The sequence below is a fragment of the Phaenicophaeus curvirostris genome, chromosome 6 (genome assembly GCF_032191515.1).
Source record: "Phaenicophaeus curvirostris isolate KB17595 chromosome 6, BPBGC_Pcur_1.0, whole genome shotgun sequence".
Lineage (NCBI taxonomy): Eukaryota > Metazoa > Chordata > Aves > Cuculiformes > Cuculidae > Phaenicophaeus > Phaenicophaeus curvirostris.
Window position 1 is genome coordinate 23,298,780 of NC_091397.1, and position 20,726 is coordinate 23,319,505.

General features: G+C 39.4%; 2 protein-coding genes across 9 annotated transcripts in view; one reads left to right on the forward strand and one right to left on the reverse strand.

Annotated features, from left to right (window-relative positions):
• ADAM22 (ADAM metallopeptidase domain 22) overlaps positions 1-4,042 on the forward strand; it is a 137,314-nt gene extending 133,272 nt beyond the window's left edge. For all 6 annotated transcript variants that reach the window (XM_069859592.1, XM_069859586.1, XM_069859587.1 and 3 more), the window contains one exon: positions 58-4,042. In XM_069859592.1, coding sequence (XP_069715693.1) covers positions 58-78 — 21 coding nt within the window. In that variant the 3' untranslated portion in view covers positions 79-4,042. The remainder of the gene's footprint in view (positions 1-57) is intronic.
• Positions 4,043-6,818: 2,776 nt separating this feature from the next.
• On the reverse strand, positions 6,819-19,309 carry SRI (sorcin). Of its 3 annotated transcripts, XR_011337644.1 has the most exons (10): positions 19,188-19,309; positions 17,077-17,160; positions 13,740-13,809; positions 12,962-13,005; positions 11,795-11,942; positions 11,521-11,634; positions 11,026-11,084; positions 10,170-10,390; positions 8,170-8,995; positions 6,819-7,505 (listed from the first exon to the last, which is right to left on the reverse strand). XR_011337644.1 is itself a non-coding variant. In XM_069859599.1 (8 exons), exons 1-8 carry the CDS (start codon positions 19,236-19,238, stop codon positions 10,364-10,366), a joined length of 597 nt encoding a protein of 198 aa, XP_069715700.1. In that variant the 5' UTR covers positions 19,239-19,309; the 3' UTR covers positions 9,601-10,363. The 3 variants fall into 3 exon arrangements, 1 of the variants encoding a protein (XP_069715700.1); XR_011337645.1 differs by lacking the exons at positions 6,819-7,505; positions 8,170-8,995 and adding an exon at positions 9,006-9,431; XM_069859599.1 differs by lacking the exons at positions 6,819-7,505; positions 8,170-8,995 and having other exon boundaries at positions 9,601-10,390.
• Positions 19,310-20,726: the final 1,417 nt, after the last annotated feature.

A 20,726-nucleotide genomic window follows, 5' to 3' on the forward strand; every position in this document is an offset into this window, starting at 1 on the left:
CAGCCTGTTTTGTCTTGGTGTTCAATATGTGTTTGTGTTCCTTTTCCCCCTCTCCAGCTGTGGGAGACGTCTATTTAGCTGCACTGTTTTCCTGGAGTGACATCAGAACTGTTTACTTTGAATTTTATAGAAACTCAGCATCACTGAGTCATTGCACATTCATCTGCTCTTCAGACAATTTGAAAGATCAACAGAGATGCCTGTGATCACAGTGAGAACATCCTCTCATCTTGAAGGGAAAAAAAACAGTCTTTCTTTTCTTTCTTTTTTGTTGACTAGGATTTTATGGATTTGATGAACAACCAAAATCATAACAATTAACAGGGGATAATTAGCCTGGATGTGACAAGGCTGTCCCACATGATGACAGATACACTTACCGAGAATCCCAACTGCAGTCCGTTTGCTAGTTCCATGTAAGAGGTTTTTCTCTGGTTTAATGCAGTACTGAGTCAGACCAGAGTGGAACTGGGATCATGCCTCCTGGAGAGCCCAGCTGATGTAAACTTGTATGCTGTATGCATGAACCTTGTGTTCTTTACTTTCCACATGTAAGGGATAAACAACATACTGTAGTAGAAATTAGCATGCAGGAGTAAGCAATATAGGATTTTTTTGTGACAGGATTTCAAGCTTTGAAAGGCAACTGTTTGACACAAACATCAAACAAACAAGGATTATATCTTTTTCTTTTTTACCTTTTGTGTTTATAATCTCAGTATACAGATTGTATATATATCAATGTTTGATAATGTCAAAAATAGCTGTTACATATAAGTGTATTTTGCAAGATGCCTAAAGATACAGTCATGACTAACATCATCACATTTCAAATTTTTAATATTATGAGCAGACAACTTTGGAAATACAGAAGTACAGTACTGTAAAACTGTGTCTCTCAGAAATCGGTGTTTGACCAAAATCTGTACTATCTTTTCAGTATGTTATACTGTCTTGACAATCTCAGTTGTATGGTAGACCGCAGAAACCAGTACAGCAGCACTTTGTCTTAAGTCATCGTAATAGGAACCAGCCAAAATACGGTGTTCAGTGAGATAACTAGTGTATCCTCTCACAGCTGTAGTCAAGGATGATTCACGAGACAGCAGAGACAGAGTCTCTAATTAATGTGCAGTCCAGACGTACTGGACTTTTGTGAATACTTCTGAGTAGACAGTTCAGGATGTGGTGATGCGAAGTCCTTCTGGTGAGAGCTGCTGTGTATTTTTAACAAAGCATTTCAGATCACTGCACTAGATACTAACAATGCTGGGCAAGTGGACAGTTTCATTGCTATCTTTTAAGTTTTATTTGTTACTGGAATCACCTTCATCATGCACTTGAACGCTATCGTTGCTGCCCTGAAGTCCCCTTGACAATTTCTGGGGGCTAAGTACAATTGAGTTTAGCCTAAAAAACCACGGGGTGGGTAGGGAACAAACCCTTTACCATGGAGGTGTTAATCTTGTGTAGAAGTGGATGGTTAGATTTTTAACACTTGAGCCTTCTGAAGGTTGTTTTAAAACAAATGTCTTTTGATTAGCAATTTTCAGTCTGTAAGAAATCAGACCATATTAAATCAGTTTATAACTTCCCAGCTTTCCAAACTTGACTAATTTTTAGCTTCAGGTAGTACCATTGCAGAATAAAACTTATTCGGTGTGGTGCAGTTCAATACTTTGCCCAACAGCCGTATGATCAATTAGATATTATTGTGATGGGAACATCTACGGTGTTTCTGACTGTTCTACCTCTTTTACGTGTTTCCTTTAATAAGTGAACTCAACGCTTGCAGCCTTTTAATATATTTTTTTAACTATTAAGTCTCTTGATAAAGTCAAATATATGTAAGATTAAATTAAGAAAAGTTTAAAGATGTCAGCAACTGTAAAGTACGTAAGATTTTTAGAGACATATTTTATGATTAGGCTGTGTGTTGGATTATGACAGAATACTGGCCTTAGAGTTCAAATTATTTTCCTTCACAGTTGGCAGGTTCTGGTAAGTATTTTGGAAAAAGACAAACATGAAAGAGTACAAGTGGATGCAGACAGACCATCTGGAAGAAGCCGGTCACTTGTAATTGCTTTAGGAAAAGATTCTGCACTTTTTTGAAGAGAAAATATCTGCCAGCACCGAAGAATATTTTTTGCGAACATTTACTTTGAGTGTAGGTAATTGGATTAAAGATAGTTGGTAGCATATAGCTCGTGAAATCAGGGCCTGAGCCATAATCACTTGAAATCAATGTGTCTTCTATTGGTTTCACTGGACTTTGAACAGGACCCTTGAATTAACCCATATTAGGACATTAGGCGAACCCGACAGCCGCTCTGTTACTCTGTTGCCCGGAAGCTGTTTTTCCCTCACATATTAGTATCTTGTCTTTAGTAACTGGACTGTTCATCATGTGCCTTTTATGGTATTTTGTTTGGATACAAACTGGCATGTAATTTTGAATAATCCTTTTAGATTTCTGTGCATATTTTATGTTTACCAGTGTTTACTCTTTCCTTTCTGTTTTGCCTTACCAAGAAGCAGCAAGATTTGGCAGACTGAACTGGATATAACATACTGGCTCTTTGGGTAACATTCATAGCTTCTTGTTTTGCAAACAAGTGGCTCTCCTGACTGTATTTTCGATGTAGTATGTACTTGCTGCTTCTCCCTTGTTTTGGTATTATTAATTTGTAGCATATGATGATACAGTTATATGTGTAGTGTAACTTTTTAAAGTCACTTTCACCTTTGGAGATATGTAGTGACTGAAAAGTCTAGTTCTGAGCATTAAGTTTTGGTTAAATAAATACTGACTTTCACTTGTATGGTCTAGAGTGAAAACATCCCAGGAGTTGTTTTTTTGCTAAGTTCTTCTGCAGAAAATTTTGCATCAGGTTGGTAAGTTGAGACCTTGTCATTGCACTAAACTTGACCTGGTAGGGCTGTGGGAGCCTCCAAGGCCAGCAGAGGTCAAAGAGAGAAGCTGTTTCCTTACATTCTGTGGTCTTCTGCTTCTAAAATGTAGTGTTTTAGAAAGCTGCCAGGTTCATAACCATGAAGATTGCAAGTATTTTTATCCACTGCAGTTAGTTGCACTGGCAATAGCAATATAAATTGCCGCATAATACCTCATCCATCTTAAAACAGAGTACTTGGATTGTCAATAAGATAGCTCATTTTGACTCATTGAGACTCATGCTTTTATTTTGGTTTTTTTTTTTTCTTTTTAATTTTAATAAACGAACTAGTTATTGCTAGCTATGCTGTAGATGCTTGTTGAAGGGCAGACCGTATCATTTCTTCTCAAATAGAAATAATTGTCCATATAAGCATAGGACCTGCAGGGTAAGCTATATTTGAGTTAGTGTTATGTATTTCAACATGGGAGAAGAATCTTGTATCATTGAAAGTAAAATTAGTATAACTAACTGATGGAGACTGGAAAATAGAGGTCATATCCAAATAATAATGCTGCACAATGATGCCACAGCTTAACAAGTGAAAATTTACCTGCTAATTCTGAATTTGTTGACATAAGAACTTCAGTAATCCATACTATTGACTTTTGGTGAATATACTTGGGCAATATACCAGAAATGATTGTAATTGATAATTTATATATAGTTTTATTATATTTAAATAAGTAGTTTTGAGGAGGTTGTTAATTTCATACATCCTGTCTTTGCTTAAGTTGTGAACGTAGGTCACTGCTTCCTAGTTGTCTGATTTAAAGTATGACTTGACTTTGAAGATAGCTACTTCCAAATGATTTAAGAATTCCTGATTTATAAGATGTTGAACCTGCTAAGCTGATGTACTCACCAGATAACTTTGTTTGTGTTAATGAACAAATGGACCTTTGAACTATACCCTGAATTAAAATCAGAAAGAAATTGTGTCAGTAGCTAATATACTGGATTCCTCTTACCTGAGTCCCTTCTGCTGTTTTTAAAGGAACTGAGTGGTCTTGCCAACACCATGACAGCCATTTTCAAAACTAGGGCTAAGAATAGGCACACGCACTATTACAGACATGCATATACTGCAAATTCTGACAAAATTTAAAGTAATTTAATGAATGAATGAATAGGATAGCATGTAATATGAAAGAATGACGAGACTTCATAGTCCTACAGGATAACAAGTCAGCTTTTAGGACTTGCTCCATCATCAAATCCTGTATGTTGCTGTTGTAAGCAAAATTATTGTGCTCCAGTGTAAACTCAGCAAGCTGCTGTTCTCTTCTCTTCCATCCCATTCCCACCCTTACTGAAAATCATTTCTGTGAATGATAATTACTCCCACTAAGACCCTCTTGTGCTAGCTGCAAAGTTAGGCACCTTTCTGCACAGTGACCTGGATAAGGTCTTCCCAGGGCTGTTAGCCTGTCTTTTGCTCTTGCTGCAGTGTATGTGATGGAGCTCTGTGCCTCGTGCAGTTTGCACTGGTAAAACCATCTGGTGGCTCAGTCATCCTGTGTCTTTTTCACCTTCTAGCATTGTTGAAGGCTAAGTCTGTGAACGTAGACGTGCTGTGTTCTGTTTCTCTTGCTGCGTTCTGTTTCTCTTGCTGCAAATCTGAAGACCATCCATTTCTTTCTCTACTTACTTGAGTATCTGTATCACTAGCAGACTACTTGGGCCACTGTTATCAGTTGACCGCAGTGTGAGGTCCTTTACATCATTTTAAAAAAGCTTGAGCATTCTAGTCTCCTCTGAAGCCATTTCTTTCTCCAGAATGGATTACCATCAGATTGCTGAGTTGGTGACCCACTATTTGCATGGCTTCCAAACCCTAGGAGACATCAGCAATACGGGATTTGAATTTGATAAGACTTCCTAAAGACAAATACAAATTAACTGCACATATATGTACAGCTTGTCATCCCATAACTGCATGGTGGGGTAACGCTCCTGTGTCCCCATGACTATTATCTTAATAGTGCAGGAGAAAAGGAAGCTGTAAAACAGAGTGGGTAGACAATAGTTACAATACATATAGGATTCTTAAGTGTGAGTTCAGGAGGAAATTAAGTAATACCTTCCATCATCTACACTAAAAAACTCCTTTGGCCCAAGTTATTTTCCAAGTCACCTTACCAAAAACATGCCTGATGCCTCAAGTATGGATGTTGATGTAAACTAAAGCTTTGGGACAGTAGCTTGTACACCCAGCAGGTGGTATCATCATTCCACAAGTTTTCTGCAGCTATTTAGCAAATCACTACAGCTGTCAACATTAATGTTATCTCTGCCAAGTAATGAAAGCAAACAGTAAAAATAAATTTGGGACACAGAAATGTGGTTGTTGTCTCAGACTTCAGAAACTTTGTACCTGACTTCAAATTGGCTCACCCAGCCAGCTCTGCTGGGTTTAGTTCTCTAAAATCCAATCTATAGCAGTTTCAAAATCGCTTTAGCTAAGCCAGCTTTGAAGTGTTTATAAAAACTTCTGCTATGTAGACAGGCCACAATTGCAATATAACTCAGAGTAAGGCAAGGAACATTGGAGAAAGTAAGCACAGAGCAGTTAAAAAGAAACACATTCTCTAAAGGAGAAGTATATGTATCTTTCTTACACTATTTGTAATTACTAGAGCATAAAATGTCAAAGCAACAAGCTATTTTTTTTTCTGTTTCTGTATTCCTCTGAATAAAAAAAAATAAAATTTTGGTTAAATCTTAACATGAGGCCTTAAGACCTTATATATTCTAACTTTGGCATGAAGAGTCTATTTTTACAACCATGTTAGAAATTCTGTATATAGGCCTGACTGACCTTGTAAGTATAGTGGTGCTAGCAGCTAAACATGCAATATTGTACGGCTCTGTATAACAGTAAACACTGATTTATTTTGATTATTGGTACAAGGACTCCTGCTTACTGCCTGTGTAGAGACGCTGCATATTCGATGCTTGGAAATACAGCCCAGAACATATTCAAACTGTGAATATATAACCTGATTTTTCTTTTCTTAAGGGTAAAGATATATTACAATAGTAGTGTTTTATATAGAATACAGTACTTATTTTTATTGTTGCATAAATGCAAAATTATTTTTTTCAGAATAGCAAAGCATTACATGATTTTTAAACTGCTGGAGAAAACACTATTTATAGTATGACCAGTTCTTTCAGCAAAGCTTTTGGGGTGATATATTTCAATTGGCTCTGCCAGCTTCATTTTGTGCTACTGTTCATCATTGGCATTGCTATAAACATAAAAAAGCTCTATATTTTTTCATTCATACTAGCCCTTATTGGTAAAACATTTGGAGAGGCAAGGAGAATCATGTTTCACCACTGGGGCTGGGCTAGTATTAGCAAAAACAACTGATCTCTACCATTTTGTTGTATTTGCTAGTTAAAATCCTTTAAAGTACATACCTGATGGAATAGAAAAATAAGGTTTCTGACAAATGCCAAAATGAAGCATTGCAATTTACAACTTTCTAGCTTTGAGCGTGGTATTTTTGTCATAACCATTACAGGCATTGGGCTGTTGAAGTGAATGAATCTGGCTTTCATGTAGCTAAAGAAAATGTTGCTTTTTATAAAATAAAATCATTGTAATTTGGGGTTCTAAATTCCTGCTCACTTTTAATAACAGCATCACAGTATCCACTTCTATGAGATTATTTAATACAAATGCCTGTGGTTTTCAATGTTACTAACATGTTGTAACATCAGTAAAGTGAATTTCAATGACAAAAACTGTTGTGTGTATTTTGTTCTTAGAAGTCCTTAACATTTAGCACTTTATAAATTTTTTGTAGGTCAGTGTGAAAAATGATGCTGCATCAAAAGGCTATTGACTAATAACCAAATACAGATGCTATTTCTCAAATTCCAGGGTTGACAATAATCCTGGAAGCTTCTTGACCTTGGTCTTATGATTCTACTGTTATCAAAGCAAATCTACAATTACAGTTCCTTAGGTTTGCATGTCTGGGGGAAACATAGAAAAATTACCTACATTCTAAACTATACTCGATTGTTTGCACAGAAGTCAAAAGCAATCACTTAGTAGCATATAAGCATCCCTCCCAGTATGCCTTTTGGGAAAGAGAAACCCTTAATTCTGAGTAACAGGTAACTGGTTCTCCAAAGCAGGTAACTTATTTGCATGTTTGTATTGCTTTCTGAATCCACTCTTAATGGGGAAGCAACTTTTACGTGGGTTCCAGGTTTTACATTGGTTTACAGTGGGTATTTTTAGTTCGATGACAGCAAATTCAGTAGGCACACCTTAGCAAATTTTTGGTTTATGTGAGAAGATGATTTATTCCATCAGTCCCTGTGAATACCATGGATATCTGAAATGCTTGTGGAAAGCAAACATCAGTGCTTTCTTGGATAAGGTAAAATTTGTGCCTGGTTTTGGAGCAGTAGAGTTTTCTCTGTTTTATGTTTACAAGAAGATCCCTGAAGAAGACCCTACTGGTTCACACTTGTCACACCATTTTGCTGCCCCGGACCTGGTTGCTGCTAAAACAGCAATTCCACCTGGGGAAATAAATTGAGATAGACTTAATGTTGGTTATTGATACTCTCATTGCTCCAGACAACTGTTATGCCTTTCGTTAAAAAAAGGTAGAAGATAAAAAAGGCAACTATGCAATGTAAGCTAAACACATTTTTTTAAGACAAGCTTTTATTTATAGGTACAATTTTACTCCCATATATTATTTCATCAATAATTCTCATGAGATACTGCAAAACTTTGTGTATAGCAGTGTGGAACTTGTGCCCAGAGAAGTTGTGGATGCCCCAACTCTGGAGACGTTCAAGACGAGGTTGAACAAGGCTATGAGCAACCTATCGAGTAGAAAGTGTCCCTGCTTATGGCAGGGGGGCTGGAACTGGATGATTTCAACCCAAACCATCCCACGATTCTGCGGGGAGTCAGGTCATCTAGGAAGTTACGCTTATCTACAAGAATGTTATATTCACTAGTCCCTAGAGTTTTCTTTCATTATTAGTTTCAGGCCTGTGGTGGATGGAGAACTGCAAGAGCAAAAGCATAATGAAAAATAATAAATAGCAGATCAAGGTAAAACAGCTTAAGTGAAGGAAAAGAAGTAGAGGGGAAAAAAAGCCACGCAAAGGCAACCACTCACCCCCTCCCACCAACCAGTCCCCAAACAACAGCTACTTTGGAGAGACTTACCCATCCCTGCCACAGCTTCACTGCTGAGCATGAAGTTTGGTCCAATCAGGCCAGCCCACCTTCAGCCTCCTCACTGCAGTCACAGAGCAGGTAATAAGATCTTTATGTTGTGCAAGCACTGCTCACCAACAGTTAAAATACTGATGGGTTATCAGTGCTGTTTTAGTCACAAATCTCGAGCACAGGACTGCATGGGCTGCTATAAATTTATATCCAGTAGAGGGCCAGAAACACAATTAAGCAGAAGTATGAAAGAAATGTTGTGTGGGTAATGAGCATTTTGGTAAAGATGTCTCATCATTTTTAGGGTGAAATTAACACTATAAAGATGAATATTATATTTATGCAAAATGATCTAATCAAAGTCCTACACGAAGAAGAGCCTTTGCTTCATACTATTACTGTCAGCTGTCAAAGTTCTTGACTACAGCAGAACTGATAGTGGCTACTTCAGACAGATAAACCTCTACAGACAGTTGAACGTTGTTTGTAGCATTCTATGTCTTTCCCAGTTTAAGTTGCAACAGGACAGTGTACAATTGTCAGAATGTGGAAGTACAATCTTGTCTATGCATTTAAAATTCTAGGGCAGAAAGAGAACTAGCTCCTGAAATGAAACTAGAGGCACTATGCAAAGGATGCTGAATTTAAGCAGTAACACTAGCTGTTTCTTTAGATGAGACCTGCCAGCTTTGGAGTTATAGCTCAGAAACCAGAGACCTGGATTTCAGTGTCCTTAGACAGCTAAGGTGTAAATTACCTTCAAGTAAGATTTCTGCTCCGAGGATTATTTCTATTGTTTGTCTGGACATATACATATAAGTACCTAGATAAACAGAGGTGAATGTAGTTTTGCTTGCATTCCATAGTGCAAGGACTCCTCCCCCAAAGTGCTCTAAACCACTAATTTAAGAAACATACTCTCTTTAACATTCCTCTGGCATTCTCTTTATTTACAAGGCTACCAAAAGAACATCTATCACTCCTCTGGTGGTATTACAGAAATGACCAAGAGTTACATTACCTTATTTAACTGGAAAAAAAGTTTTACCTACCTCCATATAGTTGTGCTGCTCCCTCTACCCCCACATGTTGGTCTTCCCCTCAAAAATAAACCCTCGCCAAAGCCAAAAATCCTTGCCATTTTTATTTCTATTACAAATCAAATATTTTTTCCCTTAAATATCTCATGCAAATGAAGTCTTTCCTTCCTGTATCTGCTTCCACAGAAATTCTGCAGCATTGGTTATTACTGCCATGATCTGAAATAATAGTAATATGGTATGTTGGTTTGCATATAAAGGCAAGCAGGCTACTTGTTAAGAGTTTAAGATGGAGGAGATGCAAACATAAATTTACATGTAACTGAAGTCTGACAGCGTAGAAGTTCATTGTTAAAGGGAAGTTAACATATAAAAAGACACAGTAAAGTTTCTGTATGTTTGAATGTGTTTTATATAATGACACAGTGCAAGATTCTTACTGGTACAAAAGTCCCCTATACAAGAAAGAGCACACTGCCAGGAGAATTCTCTTGTCGCATCCCGGCTTACAAGTTCTAAAATGTAGCCTGCCTTACACTCTGTGCATGGTGTCACAGACTTCATCTTGAAAACAGCAAGCAGTCAACAGAAGCAACTTAAACTTAGTGATATTCTAACAGACCAGCATAAAATTACCATTCCAAAAGCAACTTCAGTTTGTACATATGTCCTATGCTGTCAAACACAAAAGGATATGTATCATCTTATGTCGTATACATGATACTGTGTAAGACAGAAAAAGGTAAGTTGCAGTGCAGGAGCTGGTTCTAGTGAAGCAAGTGAAAAAATGTAATCACATTATAGAAAACTTACTATCTGCATAATTTGAGTTACACATAGTGCATTGCAAGTATATGAAAATAAAAACATCTTTAAGAGTTAGCAATTAAAAAACAGTACAGGAGTAGTTTGTATTCATTGTCAAAACTAAAAAAGTGCACATGTTTAAAGCAATACCTTCATAAAATATGCAATTTCCAATATTGAGATACACAATCATTGTAAGGTTTGGACTCAATAGTTAAGATGGTTGGACTCGATGATCCATTGGGTCTTTTCCAACCTAGCGATTCTGTGATTCTGTGATTTGGCATGGCAAAACACAAACTGGAATGTTAATCACGATCACCCGTGACTTCCTTCCTTTTGATTTAGATGCTCATAACACACTGTATGAACTGAAAGAAAAAGAATAACCACTTATTAGAAGTATGGTAGAGAACCACTTTTCATTTTTTCTCTTGAAATATCCACTGCCACTACATTTTTCTGTAAACAAATTCAGTCTGTCAACAACAAAGCTTTGAAACTAAATATTAGCTAATAAGTTAATTAGAACAAAGCATCTCCTTAATAATGGCAACATAATCCCCCCCCACCGGAATGCTTGAGTCTAGTGTTCTCCTCTGCACATATATGACCAGGAAGCCAAGACCTACAAGCCTGACTGTGTGATTTCTGTCTGTCCATACTGCATCTACCCCAGCCTTTCCCAAGGAACATGTCAACCAAGCCTTAAAACAAAAAAATAAAAAAATGTCACAGAAGGTGACATTAGCAAGCAATGTAGCTTCTTAGATCTTCTTGAACCATGATAGCACAAAGCCCAGACAGAAATGCACCACATTTTACAGAACTCTATAAAATAACAAGTGTTTTGAGACAATACTCAAAGCCTGGAACCTCTGTGCTCTCAGATTACACCATAAGCATACGGAAAACAGAAACAAATTCTAATTGTAACTGTCTTCAGTTTTCAATTTTTCCTTAGTTTTACCCTGTAAGTGTAACTGAAAAGTTAAAGTTCACTTACATCATCATACTGGAAGTTCACAAAACCTTGCTGAGATGCATCCCTTCTTCTAAAACATTCTGCAAAAATACATCAAGAAAATAAAACCAACATCAGGTAAAAAGAATTACAGTTAATCAATTTTTAAAAACACATTGTACTTTCATTAAATTTCCCAAATGACATGAGTAAGAATTAATGAAGAACACCGCAGTTCATTCTCAGACTTAATTTCCTGTTCTTCATTTTCATATTTATCATATACAACCCTTTATGTTCTGTTGATAAATACAGTTTCCATATTTTGATAACATGAGTCTTCAAGTCTCTGGAATAAAACCTGCATTAGTTTTAAGGCCATTTTTCAATAAGAATTTAAAAAAGAAATCATTGGAAGAAAACTATTTTCTGTTACATTAACAGTTAAGGTTGACCCTGAGATAACCAAGTAATCAGATTTTATTAAATAAAAATATATTACGGGGATGATAGTGACAAGGCTATAATCCAGCTTACCAGTGAGAGCTCTGAGTTTCACACAGCAGGCTATATAATCATCAAATGTAATCTTTCCGTGAGTGCTGTACCGCCTTGTAATTGCATTCACTGCTTGTGGGCTCAGTCTAAATCCTATTTAAAAATAAAAAGTCTACACTGAAAAGACAGACAAGTTAAGAGGATCCAACACATTTTTGATTGGAAATACCACGTGGCAGTTACTGCACAATGATAACTGATAATGGGAAATGCTATAAGTCAGCATCAGAAGCAAGAACATTACACAACTTACCCATGTTCATCAAGGCTTTCTCCAGTTCTTGACGATCCACTGTACCACTTCTATCATTGTCAAAACTTAAGAAGTGTTGCTTCCAGCCATTGACCACAGCCCAGAGCTCTTTAAATTCATTAAATCCCAGTGTGCCAGACATATCCCTCTGAATCCAAAGCTAAGAAAAACATTCCTTAACTTTAAAAAATCTAAAAAAGCCCTCTCTTCAATGGAAACTCATATTTTTGTCATCTGTAGTTAAAAACTCTTTCTCAAAGGTCAGTATTAACAATTTTACTATTATTAACTTTTCTGGTAGAAAAATAACTGGCACATCCCATAGCACAGACAGAGGGAATACTACTGACCAATACGAAAGGCCAGAAAACTTACTCTCCCCACTTCTCAGTGAAACCTGATAGAACTATTTGTTCTTTGTGAATTTAACTTATTTCACACACTTCTCCTTTATCTGCCACAGTGTAATTTTTACCAATAAAATACAGATCCAAAATAAAACCAGATGCCAAATGAAAAACTACTTTAAGTTAGAATAATACTAGTTCTCTTGCATTCTAGTCAGTTTATTTAAGGCGAGATCAAAGCCCTTCCAGTTTTATTTCTGCTTTTTTCTTTTTAAATGGCAAAATGTTTGAACATGAAGATTTAAGTTTTGACTAAAAATCTTTGAAGACTCCAGCCTGGCACATATGCCTAAGTCTTCCACAGGTTCTACTGCTGAGTATCATACACCATCCCATTAGACACTGAAACCTGATTCGTTCAGGCAACAGGACTTAGGGTGATGTGGATTGTATTCAGGCTGTGTAGTACAAATGCTTAATTCATTAAGAAGGATTAGAATGTGGTCCAATTTGAAAAGCACAATGAGCAATTTGCATAAAACTCTACTCTGGGCGACCAGACGTGACTCTTTGTACATTCAATGGAGAAACAGTTCCTTAGGGATACCACTTGTTGCAAGAAGATAAGTCACCAAAAGCCTCATTTATTACAGTTATTTAACCCTGTAAAATACCTTAGAATGGAATTTTGTAGTTCCCCAATCATAATACTTGTTATATCAAGGCTTAAGGGAATCACAACGTATTTCTCAAATTTTCGGCACCCTCTCATCTTTGCTTACATGACAGAAAAATGGTTATATTTCATAGTAAAGGATACATCCAGCATTGAGATCATGAGTCTGCAAGTCTCTAAGTTGAAAGCTGTTTAAATTAAAAAAAGGTAGAATAAGTTATATTAAAATAATAATTTTTGGTTTTGCCTACATGTAAAATTTTAAATTCCTATTTATTATATACTGATAATATTTAATAATGTATAAAATATTATATAATCGTTCCCACTGTATACAGTTATACCATATTTTGACCCAAATAAGAACTTTTAATCATTACTTGTTAGAAAAGCTGACAGTGGACAACCTGGAGGCAATTCAAATTATCTCTACTGTTAATTTTCTGTTATCTCAATCTGTAAGGGTTGTGGGTTTCAAAGTGGTCTTTTATATTTCACTATAGACATCACTTAAGCCAGCCAGTTTTACTCACAGAAGCTCGATTTTGTAAATTGAACACTAGGTATCCTGACAGGAGTCCTGCTACAGAATTTTTTTGGTCAGTACCAAAGCTCAATTTGAAAACAAAGCAAAACACCTTTTTAAGAACTGGCTGTCCATTACAAAATAAAACAGTTGAACTCCACAGCTCAGCAGTGGGGAACTAAGGAAGCTGAGAAGGGAAGTTCTATACACACAGAACCCCATTCAGACAACCTGCGTTTCAAAACAGTCTGTAGAGAAAGAAAGCCCATTTACCATGCAAGTAAGAAAAAAACTCTGCAGAAGGCACAAGTACAAGCATTTTCTAGCAGATGCCAGAAGAATTAGTATGCTTTAGGGTTGGGTATTTTTTTTGGTGTATTTAAATCATTAACTTACGTTTATACGATCCTGCAATGCCTGACTGGGTGAGACATCTCTGTAGCTCATCAGCATCTATTTGTCCATCCTTGCGATAACAGAAGACGTATCAGCTATTGTTTTAATTCTCTCTAACAGGCTGGTTATTCCCAGTACCCACTCCCTTTTCAGTGGCATTAATTTAGTTACCTTTTCAAAAACCAACCAATTACCTGTCTGCTATATGACAAAAAACTGCCTTTTATAACTTATGTCTGTAATGATGTTTCTTTCATTGATATTTTTGCAATATGCACTAGCATCCAGTGATGTAATAAAAACTGAACAGGATTCACAGGTTTGCTCTAAATCTAACTTTTTAATAAAACAAGCCACACCAAACACAGGTAGTGTATACTCGAAAGCCAGCTGCACAGAAACCAAGGTGCAAAATTTTGAACAGAAAGACAGCTTCCCTTTAAGTATTAATGTTAACTGAGTGAGTACTGTAGTCACTTTAGATGATATGATTATGATCTCACTGCTACAGTAGGAAATCTGGAAACCCAGATCATATACAACCTCTTCTCAAGACAGCCTTAAGACCTGCAAATCTAAAAAAAGATTGGTTTGGGGGGAATAGTAAGTTGTTAGCAAAATGAGCAAAAGCAGAAAGCAAAGAATTTTGAAAGAAACCCCAAACAAACCCAGAAAAGATACCTATCTGCACGGTTTGGAAAAAGACTCACTTCCAATGCATCCTGCTCAGGGCCAAATAGAGAAAACAACTGCCAATTCATGGAAAACAATGAGCTGTCAGAAGTGCAGTTGGAATTCTAGGTCACATACTTCACACACCTAACATGAAGTTCAGTTCACAGAGAATTTGAGTATAATTTGTTTGACGGAACATTGTATATGTAGATATAAAAAATTATGTGACTTTTGTAAAGCACTAAATAGGAAAAGAGTTGCCTTATATTTGAAACAAAGTTATTTGCCTCAGCATTTTCCTAATGTTTTTAAATCCATTAAGCATTTTTTTCTTCTTTTTTTAAGAACATAGATACTCTACTAAATGGCACAGCAGGAATGGCACAGCCAGGTAACTTTCAGAAATGAAGTATTACTACTTACAGGACAAAGCAGTTAATATGTTAAAAGATATTTGATAAGGTCTGATATAAAAAGCAACGATCTTTCAGTTCTATGTAAAATCAATGGCAGCTAAACCCAAAACTGTATCCAATCTACTCTAACCACAGAGATGTATTTAAAACTTCACACTCAGAGGAAAATAAACACAAAAGGAGATTTGAAATAGCCATGCATATTAAGCAGCAAATCTTTTCAAAGCCCTTGTGTCTTCTCAAACAAAGGCACAATCTGCGTAACTTGGTAATAGGCAGGAAGACAGAAAAGCATGACTTGTGATCATAATTAACATCACCAAAAACACGCTTGGCTTTCTTTTTTACCTAAGTAGAACTTGAACAGTTAAACTAGGCAAGGCATAGGGGCTTTGCAAACAGACCAAAAAAAGAAAATTATTACTTCCTACAAAGACAGACCCAATTAATTCAATAAATATTTTTAACAATACTTTTGACTGTCTTCTGTAAAAAAAGGAAACATGTTCCTCAAGTCTAAGACAACATCTCTGTTGTAAAACTAATATAAGGAAAGCTCAGAGATAACATCATATACTATACAGGCACAAAAACAACACAGAGAGCAGCAAACTATAACAAAAAACCAATTCTACAACAAGTACTTGAGGAAAACTGAGAGATGTGTTTTTTTACAGACTTGCATGGATGGCTGTAAAAGCAGCTGATAATTCATCTGCTCCAATTCACTGTCTCCTAACAGGGTTTTAACTTCTGCACAGCCACTGGTCTCCAAAACTTCCCGTTCCAAGGATAATATTTCAAAAGCTACCTGTTTATTTTATTAAGGAGTGATTTCTACAAACAAAGCATTTAAGAGTACTAACTTACGTACTCTTAAGCGGTAACTTGATCTTATCCATCAGCTCACTGTTTCCTCAGCTTTCAGCAACCATGCCTCACTTCAGAAGCCTGGTGATGGTCTATTCTTCGTTGAAGTCCACCTCTTGCCACCTCTTCTCCACAGGGCTGCACCCTGCTTTCTGTTACCTCCCTTTCTGTTTACCCTATGAGGTTACTCATTTTTCTATTGTCAGTTACTGGCTCCACTGCCGATTCCTGGCACGCATCCCAGTGGCACCTGGATGCAGAGGTGTATCAACTGGCTGGCAATTTCTCAGCACATTCAGCAGAATTTAGCTTGGGCCTCCACCTTCCCAGAGGGCTGCCTCACTACACACAGGTCACATTTCAGTGTTCTCCCCTACTACAAAAATACATAGTCTACGTTTTTTCGTAAGCAATGTTAAAGAACTAATATGTAGGCTGTCAGATGCATTATTAATTAAAAAAAATGTAGATAATAAACCCAAATTACATTCCTAAGCTGGGAATTTAAACATCAGCTTATATTGCTGAATTCAAGCCTTCACGTTGTGATTATGTTTACCTGCGGATAACAGATCCGGAACCAGAGTTTTAGATCCGCATACAACCCGGAAGCATGCAATAAATAGCTCTACATACAGCCAACAGAGACGGAACTTCAGCTCAATAAACCTAAGTTATTTGCTTCTAAACTTCAAAGTATCGTTCCAGAACTACTTCTACTAATATGCATAATTATACAAAGACAATATTTGCCATAAAATTACAGGAAAGCAATTAAAAGTGCAGTGCAGAATGACAGGGAAGAAAAAAGAAAGGCCTAAATCCTAAGTTGTGACTGCCTTTCCCCTTAAAAGAATAATCACTCTATCCTACCAGCAAGCCCAGATATTGGCACAACTCAAGACTGCTTTTCCATTTGTGAGTATTTTAAGATTATTTAACAATCTCCTTCTTAGTAGTAATTCCTAGCCACAGCCCATGCTTCCCATTGTTTCTGGTTTTTCCTCCTTCCTGAAGTTGACAGCACTCCCCAACCCAGAGCTGAGTCACAATTCAGTTACAATATTACATGTAACTATGTAGTCTCTGAATGTACTTATATAGGAAAAAACAGAGCCCACATGGATGCATGAACTTACACACATATACAAATCCTACACAGCATTATTCAAACTGTACAGTCACTGTGTGTATATAGCTACAAGGTATAGCTTTACAGCTCTATATAGTACATAGGCTAAGTAAAAACATCTTGCAGGGTTTTTTTAAAATTTGAAACAAGTTTTTCTTGCTGCAAATTCCTTTTTCCAAAAGCTAATGTAGAAAATAATTCTCAGAATAAACAAACAAAACCCAAAAATATTCTATAAGCCTACCTGTCCGGCTACTGCGGCAAAATAACCATACAAAGGATCCTGGGCTTGTCCAGGGAATGCTGGTCCTCCTGGGGCTCCTCCATACTTTAGAAATCAAGAAGAAAATTTCAAATCAACGATTCAGTTAACTGCTATGAAACTACAGTATTTGTACTTAAGAATCAACTTGTGCTTTTATATACGCACCATGTAAAAAAAAAGTCAAAGCTACCAAAAAATAAATTCCTTAGATAAAATAAAGACACAATTGTGCTACCAAATAGAATCATGGAATAGTTTGGGTTGGAAGGGACTTTCAAGATCTAGTTCCAACCCTCCTGCTGTGGGCAAGGACACCTTCCACTAGATCAGGGTGTCGAAAGCCCCACCCAACCTGGCCTTGAACGCTTCCAGGGATGGGGCATCCACAACCTCCCTGGGCAACCTCTTCCCATGACTCACCACCCCCACTGTGAAGGAATTCCTCCTTATGTCTAGAATAAATCTGCACCTCTCCAGTTCATAGCCACTGCCGCTATTCCTATCACTACACGCCTTTGTAAAAAGCCCCTCCTCAGCTTTCTTGTAGCCTCCCAAATATGCTCATTTGTTGTAATTTCAGCAATTCAGTGTAAAATCTTGCACAGGAGCAGTGTGCATGATTCTGTATCTTATCAAGGTGGAATTTTAGTCTCCCACTATCAGAAAACAGAGTACACAAGACAGAACTACTGCAGCACCTCAGATTTTTCTTTCCACTTCGAAAGACTTGAGCAAGACAGATTTCTAGGGAAAATACTTGGAAGACTACGCATTAAGCATGGAAATTTTAAAATAAAATTTATTGTTAACTGAAAATCATGGAATGACAGAAGTTAATCGCGTTTGACCGAGCTGAACCAACAATCTGTGTAACAGTGATTATGCCCTCTCTGCAGACAGCCAGACTTTGACCAGGAGCACCTTACTCTTCGAAGATGCTCTACGATTTACAGCCCAACAAGAGCCTGACACAAGGAAGGATGGGACCTTGTTAGTGAGCAGCGACAAAGAATCATAGAATCACCAGGTTGGAAAAGAGCTCTGAGATCATTGTGTCCAATCATACATATCTGCCACTAAGCCATGTCCCCAAGCACCTCATCTACCTGTCTTTTAAATACCTCCAGGGATGGTGACTCAACCACCTCCCTGGGCAGCCTGTGCCAGTGCCCAATGACCCTTTCAGTGAATTTTTTTTCCTGATATCCAGTCTGAACCTCCCCTGGTGCAGCTTGAGGCCATTTCCCCTTGTCCTATGACCTGTCACTTGGGAGAAGAGACCAGCTCTCCACAACCTCCTTTCAGGTAGTTATAGACAATGATAAGGTCTCCCCGCCGCCTCCTCTTCTCCAGGATAAACAACCCCAGCTCTCTCGGCCACTCCACACAAGACTTGTTCTCCAGTCCCCTCACCAGCGTCACTGCTCTTCTCTGGACTCGCTCCAGAGCCTCAACATCCTTCTTGTGGTGAGGGGCCCAGAACTGAACAGAGTATTCAAGGAGCAGTCTCACCAGTGCCGAGTACAAACGGAGAATAACCTCCCTGGACCTGCTGGTCACACCGTTTCTGATACAAGCCAAGATGCCACTGGCCTTTTTGACCACCTGGGCACACATGTTCAGTCGGCTGTCAACCAACACCCCCAGGTCCTTCTCCTCCGGGCAGCTTTCTAGCAACTCTTCCCCAAGCCTGTAGTGCTGCACAGGGTTGTTGTGCCCCAAGTGCAGGACCTGGTATTTGGCCTTCTTGAACCTCACGCCACTGGTCTCAGCCCAGCGGTCCAGCCTGTTCAGATCCCTTTAGAGCCTCCCAACCTTCCAGCACATCGACCCTTCCTCCCAGCTTAGTGTCGTCTACAACCTTCCAATGGTACATTCAATCCAGGCCATTGATAAGGATACCGAACAGGCCTGGACCCAGCACCGAGCCCTGAGGAAACACCTCCACAAAGCACCTTGGCCCGCGAGGATGCGCCCCTCCCTTCCCCCTGGAGCCTCCGCCGCCCCGGCCAGCCCCGGCCCCCGCGGAGGGCCCGGCCCGGGGGGAACAGGGGAAGGGCTGCCCCGCGGCCCCGCCGGCCCCTGCTCACCCCGCCCTGGTAGAACCCGCCACAGGGCGCCGGCTGCCCGGGAAACGCCATCTTGAGCTGGCACCTGCCCCGCCGCGCCCGGGCGCAACCACCCGCGCGGGAAGGGGTGGGGAGGGGGGGGCGCTGGGACTACCTCCGGGCTGCGGAAAGGACAGGAGGCTGTGCCACCCGTGCGGGGCAAGCGGCTGCCTGCGGTCACCGGCGCGGCCGGGCAGGGTAAGGCAGTGCCGTCAGGAGCTGAGGTGCCGTCTCCCTCCCCCCCCGCGCGGGGTGGTACGAGCCGCCGGCGGGTCCGGCTGTTCCGCGGTGTCGGGGCCCGCCCCGGGGTGGAGGTGGGGGCAGTGGGTCGCGCGCCGCCGCGGGCGCTGGAGGGACCGGAAATACCGGCGAATAAACCCGTTTAAGACGCGCTTTGGAGCTGTAGGGAGCGAGCGGCCTTTAACCAGGCAGGGGCGGCGTGAGGGCGAGGTCTCTATCAGTCAGCGAGGCAAGAGCTGGTTACGGAATGTGTTTCCCGCTTACATGCATATGTATGCGTTTTCTCAAAAGTCTTACGCGTATTCTGTTACTTTCCAAGGTCTAATTTTAATGTTATTACGAAACTTCACAACAGTCAAAACTCTTGCTGTGGAGCTGTGGAGGCGGCTCTGCCTGACGTTGCATCCGAGATAGGGAAAGGCTGCGAACAGAAGTGATCCCAGGAGACAAGTCTGTTCGTCGGAGATCACACTGAACACAAGATGCTAACATCCTCGTAGAATGATCAGTGTCTGGAAAAACACTGTCCAAAAGGAAACATCCTATCAGGGACATTCTGTCTAACTTTCAAAAATGCCATTACTTGGGGGAAGCTTTACTTTAGCTTAAATCAGAATGTTCCACTTTTTGTAACTACTTCTTTGTAACTACTACAAGAGAAAAGCAAGGAAGCTGGTGAAGGGGCTGGAGAACAAGTCCTAAGAGGAGCAGCTGAGGGAGCTGGGGTTGTTAAGCTTGGAGAAGAGGAGGCTGAGGGGAGACCTTATTGTTTTCTACAACTACCTGAAAGGAGGTTGTAGAGAGGAGGCAGCTGGTCTCTTCTCCCAAGAGACAGGTCATAGGACATGGGGAAAAAAATTTTCACTGAAAGGGTCATTGGGCACTGGCATAGGCTGCCCAGGGAGGTGGTTGAATCACTATCCCTGGAGATATTTAAAAGACAGGTAGATGAGGTACTTAAGGATATGGGTTAGTGGCAGATATGTATGGTTGGAATGATCTCAGAGCTCTTTTCCAACCTGGTGGTTCCATGATTCTATGATTCTTGTACCACTGGAGGCTGCGGGGCCAATGGAGGGGAGCACGTTCTGTAAGGGGCAGCAACTGGGAAGGGGTGTCCTGGCATACCCTGGGGTGCCCCTTGTCACACGCTCCAAACTGTATGGCATTTGGAAAGCACTGCCCCTGCTCCCCTGTGAACTGCCAGTGTCAATGTAAAACTGGTTTTTAAATCGCCCATCTGTGATTTTCAAAAAGCTCATGAACTCAGTAGTTTGTGTG